The sequence below is a fragment of the Manis javanica genome, chromosome 15 (genome assembly GCF_040802235.1).
Source record: "Manis javanica isolate MJ-LG chromosome 15, MJ_LKY, whole genome shotgun sequence".
Taxonomy (NCBI): Eukaryota; Metazoa; Chordata; class Mammalia; order Pholidota; family Manidae; genus Manis; species Manis javanica.
This window is the reverse complement of record NC_133170.1, coordinates 47,661,478-47,668,282: the sequence shown is the minus strand read 5'-3', so window position 1 is coordinate 47,668,282 and position 6,805 is coordinate 47,661,478. Positions and strand designations below refer to the sequence as shown.

Genomic DNA, 6,805 nt, shown 5'->3' with positions numbered 1-6,805 from the left:
ACCTAAACAAGTGAATTGTGATTACGGTACATTGTAACTAACACTTTTTGAGAGCTTACAAGGTTTTGGGGCACAGTTTCAAGAAATTTTTATGTATTAACCTATTTAACCATCATAATAATTGTATGCTCCCATCTTACAGATGAGGAAACAGAGGTACAGAGAAGTGAAGTTGCCCAAGTTCACAAAGAGATGTGTGAGTAGGTGACGGACCCACAGTGGGTCTGGCACAGAGAGTGCGACAGGAGAACGTGAGAACAGCAAGTACTTGGGAGAAAGGGAAGAGAAGAGAGGAAGGGGGTCAAACGGAAGTGGGGGGGAGTCACCAAAACACCCTCAACTGTACAACCATTCTGTTTAGGACCAGTGGTGATGGTAGTGGAGGTAATGGTGGTGAGGGTAGGGTTATTTTATCTGCTAACATAGGGTTTTTATAATAAAAGAATCATTGTTTTATTAGTGGTATTTTCCCCTTTGGAAAGAAAGAGATCTGTAGAGTCACATGACACAGATATGATAATTACAGCTCTGTGTACACCTGGATAGCACTTAATTACAGAAATTTCACATACATTATGTCACATGCATTACACATACATTTTACCTGATTCTTAGAAAAATCCCGAGCAAAGTTATATTGCCCTTCTACAAATGAAAACACTGAGGCATAGAGACAGAAAGTGATTTTCAAGATTAGAGCCTTTTAGCCACTACTTGAAAGAGCTGGGACCCGGGTCTTAGAGCCTCCTCCTCTCCTCTCACCACTAAAACAGCTCCTTCCTGAGCCGTAGAGGGTCCATCTCATGAGGTTTTTCCACTTTTGAATGTTTTCTTTGAGCAATGTAACCCTAATAGGTTTTTCACAAAGGAAAATACAGCCTGCATGTAAAAGGGGGAGTGGGTTTGGATCCTGATAATTGCTCTTGGTACATCAAAAGCTGGTTACATAAGGCCTCGGAGAGGGGCTCGCCGGGCATAGAGAAGAGCTCTGTGAACACACTGTGGCGGGCATGATCTTCATGTGTTAGAAGAAGCCTGCGAGGCCGAGGTCAGAGAGCAGGGGCAGCCCCAGGAGAGGGGCTCAGCGGAGTGGATGGGTGAATCTATGGGAGCCTTGCAGGCTACAGTGGGGTCTCAGGACTTTGTTCCTATATTGATGGGAAGTCATCAGAAGAGAAACATGCTCTGATGTATATTTTTAGTAGCTCTGCCTGTTCTGTGGACAGTGGATTGGAGGTGGCCAAGAGTGATGGCAGGAAGATGAGGTGTGATTACAAATAAGAAACTGATAAAATTGAATAAGCTTCTAAACACAGTTTATAAAGAATTTTCTAAGTACTAATCAAGTGATAGCTATTAATAAGCCAATGGCTGGCTACTCATCAAACTAAGGGAAATAATGTGTTGTATCTGTTAACAACACAAAAGGTATGACATAGCCAATGGGGTGCTTCTCTGATCTATTTAGGCTCCTTGTCATCCGAGCAGTAAGTACACCATTGTGTACTTGTCTGGATGTTCATGAAGATGAACACAAGTGTCTAGTCCAGTACTTGTCCCATAGTAAATGCTTGGCCAAACATTAGTCTCCTGTTCTGCGCAACTCCACAAACAAAAGCCAGTTGATATATACATAGGCTAAGAATTTAGCAAGGCTAAAACTTACAGGTTGAAGTAGAAAATTAAAATGAAAATTGGAACTGTCATGCTTAACAACCACATGCTATGCAGTGATCATTCTACACACTCCCTGGGTTTGCAAAGCATATTATGTATACCTTCTAATATAGAGTATGGTTTGCAGTCTTAATGCCTAGTACTGATGGCCTTTTAATGCAGTCTAAGCACTCTCATAATGAGGGCCATGAAATCCCAGCCTCCTCAGCTGACCTTTTCTGACCACTTTGTCATAATCCTATCTCCTTTGCCTTAGAGTTTTTCTAAAGTATCAGCTCACTTTGTGTCCTGAAATACTTGAATATTTTCATATAATTCTCCATTTTTTGATGGACGGATTTATTTTCTAGCATCTTTAATTAAATTTACAGAGATAGGCTGTAGGTAGTTATGTTAATGAGATTTGTTTTTGTTTCTTTTTTGCAGAAGAACTTTTAGATCACATGCTGTGTCATTCAAAGCCAATAGAATCATAGTCATCTAAAACAAACTCATTCATTCCATTCTAAACTCCCTTGAGACACACAGGCCAATGTGGGTCTAGTTATTTTATAACAGTTCAGATGTCCCTATCTCCTTATTTTCTTTGATTCTACTTATTTATTAATGTGCATCACACTGACAAATCAAATTGGCTAATTGTGTTGATACCTAGAATATGAAGCACTAAAAGCTAGATGTTAGCTGGGACTCATTAAAAAGCAAAGAATTCATGTGAATAACAAGATATAATCATTTCTAGAATCTCCCTTTTTTAAAAATATTTCTACTGCTGTGCACATTATCTGGTGTCCCGGATAATGCTCAGAACAACAGACTTCTTGAATGAACACTTATTTACAGCTGCAATCTAAAAGATAACATCCAATTAACATCCGACTTTGAAAGCTTCCCTCAATAGATCCCAGAACAGCTGATGAATTTTTTAATTACAAGGCAAATTTACTTAAAGGCTGTGTAAAACATCAGAACCTGAGCAGGAGACTGCACCCTTATTTGAAATCTGCCAATAATTTGTTTTCTTAGCTTAAAGTTTCTTAACACTGTTAGATATCAGAATCATCTAGAGAAATTAGTCAATATACAAGTGCTCAGGCTCCATCCCATTTCAATAAGCCTGGTCTCTGTTCTTTAATAGAGCTTCAGATGATTCTCACTTGCCAAAGTTTGAGAGTCACTGTCTTAGTTTTTTGAATTTTAATCACTCCAAAAAGAAGTATCTCAGTGGTCTGAGTTTGGGAGAAGCCAAAAGAGGTGAGTATTAGACATAAAATTGATTATTCCTGAAAACCATTATCACTAGTTAATGTTTGTGGAAGCCACTTAAAGTTCTCACCAACGACAGCACCCCAATAACAGTAGAAAGACCCTAAAGAGACTGGTAGAGTGGGTGTTTTATCCCTCTTAAGAATCATATGTGCCCCCTGTTCTTCAGAGGATAAAATCAAGAACCCTCCTATATAAATCCCTCTTGAGTTTTCCCATGACTCAATCAGCACTTCCCAGTCCTCAGGCTTCCCAGCAGTGCCCCAACCAATATACCTGCCAATCAAGCAACTAAATATCATTATCGTGAATGTAATTACAGACAGTAATTATGAGTTCGTAAATGCCTGCCATGAGTGAAGCTCTTTTCCCAAGCCATTCTGCTTCTTTTCTTAGGAAAATGGAAGGCAACCTTATCCCCCACCTCACCCCAAACATAGCCTCCCTTGCTTAGAAAAAATCCCTGCTCCTGCTGGCCCAGGGGACATGCTGAACATGCTTTAATAGACTGTGCTTCAAGGAGCAATGTCCCCTTGGGTGGAGTCCTTTTCATTGTCTCTCACCTGAGCATGTTCCCTAGGTCCTTTTGCTGGGAGGCAGTGATGGGAGCCAGTGATCACCCAGTTTGTCTTTCTTAATTTCTGTTCAGACAGAGGAATTAATACTAAATTTTAAGATTGCTGTGGAAAAATCACATATTGGAAGCTTTACAAAACAGCGTGAGAACTTTAACATTACTTAAAACGGAGATTTATAGGATGCAATTTACCAAGGATTTACAGAGTCTTAAAAATCAAATAGAGGTCACAGAAATACATGAGTGAAGTGGCTTTTCATGTCTATAGAAATAAAATTAATCTCTTTAGGCCCAGAATTAACTCTTTCATTCAGTAGCTTTATATTTAACTCATGAAGACCACAGACCCTCATGGATAATAAACTTGAAAGGATTCTACAAAGATATATTTACTCTGAAATGAAATACAGTCTCCCAAGATCTTAATCTGTGTTTCCTTTTAATGGATAGTGAGAATAAGAGACTGTAATTGCACTTGTAGCTGGCATGGTGGAATCCAGACCTTTTCGATTCACCTTGCATTGAATAATATCATATAAAGTCGAAGGAGGAAGAACCCGGAGCCTCATACAAAGCCTAGCATGGCTGCTGGCATGGAATGAATTTTCAGGGCTCTTCTCTGAGTGAGATCAATGTTTTATCCAAAAGCTATGGCTTTTTTTAAGGGGCCTTACTGCTTACCATGTTATTTCAAGCCACATCATTTCCATTTCAACACAATACAATGAAATCACGTGTTGAGTTTTACTTTGTTGTGCTATCATTCACAATCTCCTCCTGAGGTAGAAATAGACTGTATAGTTATCAGAATTTCCACACAGTAACCTGAAGACCCCGAAGGGTAAACACAACTTCCAAAAGGGACTGAGAATAGATTATTACCCTTTCAGAAAACCCATCTTAAATAACATCATCTTCAGACACCTTGTAGCTTTAGAGGTGGTACTTACGAAAACCTAAAGCATTTTCAACCTTTGCATTAAATAGTTTAAAATTCATTTTCAGTGTTTGAAAGGCAGCTTAAAAATGCCAGGACTCTGCACAGAGCAGAATGAATTTGTCTCTCTAATATAGTTATCTATCGTCTGTGAGTGATTTCAGTGTAAAAGAAAATTCACATATAAATTAGTTTTTCAATCACTGTGTATGATCACTTAAAAAGTAGAACATTATTTATATTATATTTTTTCTCATTTTGACAGACAGTAGCCTATAAATTCCTGGAAATATGGATGACCAGATTGTGTTTTTTAATGTGTATGCATATGCAACGTATATGTGTGTGCAGATATTTATATAGATATATAGCTATAGAAACAGATATAGATATTAGCTTGCTTATTTTTACTCTTTACTTTATATCCACGTTAAGTCAAGATAGTCAAGGAGGTAAACTTTGCCACCAGGGAAGGTTAGCGTGAAAAAGTTTTCATTATATTATTCCATTTTTCCCATTTTCTAGAAGGCAGACCTTCAAGTCCCTGCACATTGAATAAAAAAAACCCAGTATGCATAAATAATTACCTGCCTGTAATTCCCTCAACCAAAGAGATTTGGGGCTTGTCATTCTGATGTTGGGACTATTAATTCACCCCACGCCTAGAGCACTAGGTACTTTCCTTCATCGGATCCTTTGCCAGTTTGGGACTACACCGAAATGATTGACACAATGTCTGTTTGAAGATCCCATCTCCCTTCCCACGGGTGGAAGGTGGTAAGGAGAACAGAGCTGTCACTCTCTCAGGAGCCACGTGAGCAAAAGGGTGTTCCCCAGGCCAGCCTGTGATAAAGCCCAAATCAAACAAGGCTGAATCCTGGCTGTGCTATGTCCTAAGGATCGGAAAAGTGTTCACGACCAGCCCTGACCCACAGACCTCAAATGGCCAGCTAAGCAGTAACATAAATTGGTGTAAACTTGCTCCTGGGCCCCTGCTGTGGAAGCAGGATTGGTGAATACAGCCTCTCCGTGGCGAAACCATGCCCTTTCTAGGCACTAAAAATAAGGGGGAATGTGCTGATTACTCTGAGAGGCAGTCCAGCTGTGGTGGCTAAATGCCCAAGGCTGACAAATTCTACACCTTAGCCCTGCTGTGAAGCGGAGGTGCATGTGAATACTGTCAGCCCCAAAGAACTGAGAAACAACCTGCCTTCCAAAACTCTGCATCTCAACAAAATCTTGACGATGCCAACAGCCCGTCATCTCGTGTTTTTCAACCCTCCAGAAAATGGCCTGCCAGCCTGGGACATACCGAAGCGCCGTGCAGACCTGGAACACAGCTGGAAGCTGGTAGGAATGTCTGAAGCCTGCCTGCGTAGGAAGAGCCATTCAGAGAGGGGCAGCGCATTGAAAAATGAACAGTCGTCACCACATCTCATCCAGGCCACTTGGACTAGCTCAATATTCCATCTGGACCATGATGTTGTGAACGACCAGACTGTCCCAAGTGCCCAGACCTTCCAAACAGAAGAGAAGAAATGCAAAGGTAACCAGATTTTTATTAGACCGTCCCCAGGGCTTCAGCAAGGAGAAGCAGTCTGGGGTAACTGTGCTCAGTCTCCGTTTATTCCAACCCGTGTCCATGTGGCTTCCCCAACGGTTCTCTTACATGGTTTCTTTAGCCCCAGGTCTGCCTTAAAACATAAATAAATATGTGCGCTCCAAAGGACAGCCATTCACTTCAGTTTCATGTTGTTTTGGATCACTTGGGGAGAAGATATTTTCATTTCTGATTAGTGGAAGGGTTGTTATTTTTGGCTTTGATTCCATTTTTTAATCTGAGTAGAAACAGACATTGCATTTGTTCTATACTTGCATTAAAACACGCACGTGTGTGTGTGTGTGTGTGTGTGTGTGTGTGTGTGTGCATGTGTGTAGGTTTATTTTCCCAATTGTGCCAGTAGCTAATGAGATCTCAGAGTCTTCCTTTAACCTAAATAGACAATTCATGCTCAAAACAGAGGTTTTAAGTTGTTTTCTTTTGCTTGTTAAATCCCTGTGTCATCATCCTGAAAGGCAAGATTATGGTGTTAGGAGCTTGTCACCTCTTTTTAAAAAAGCATTAAATGGGCCTGATGGCATTAGGCCATACCTCGGGTGACCTCCATCTTAACAGATGTAGTGGGCTGATCTTCTTAGGCTCCCAGAAATCTTTGCTTCTTAAATTCATTTGTGTCTTTTAATGTCCAAGTTCTTGTAACTTCCCATTCTTTTTCAATTTAGCATTTTATAAAAAACCAGGAAAATCTGTTTGGTTTGTTCTTCAAGGATTTTGACTTATGGTGAAC

The 6,805-nt window shown here is 40.2% G+C and overlaps 1 protein-coding gene across 17 annotated transcripts in view; it reads left to right on the top strand.

The window, feature by feature from the left end:
- THRB (thyroid hormone receptor beta) overlaps positions 1–6,805 on the top strand; it is a 368,089-nt gene that overhangs the window by 282,912 nt on the left and 78,372 nt on the right. For 13 of the 17 annotated variants that reach the window (XM_073222716.1, XM_073222718.1, XM_037008581.2 and 10 more), the window contains one exon: positions 5,743–6,003. The exons of the other annotated variants lie outside the window; for them this stretch is intronic. In XM_073222716.1, coding sequence (XP_073078817.1) covers positions 5,743–6,003 — 261 coding nt within the window. The remainder of the gene's footprint in view (positions 1–5,742; positions 6,004–6,805) is intronic. 17 annotated transcript variants of the gene reach the window in all.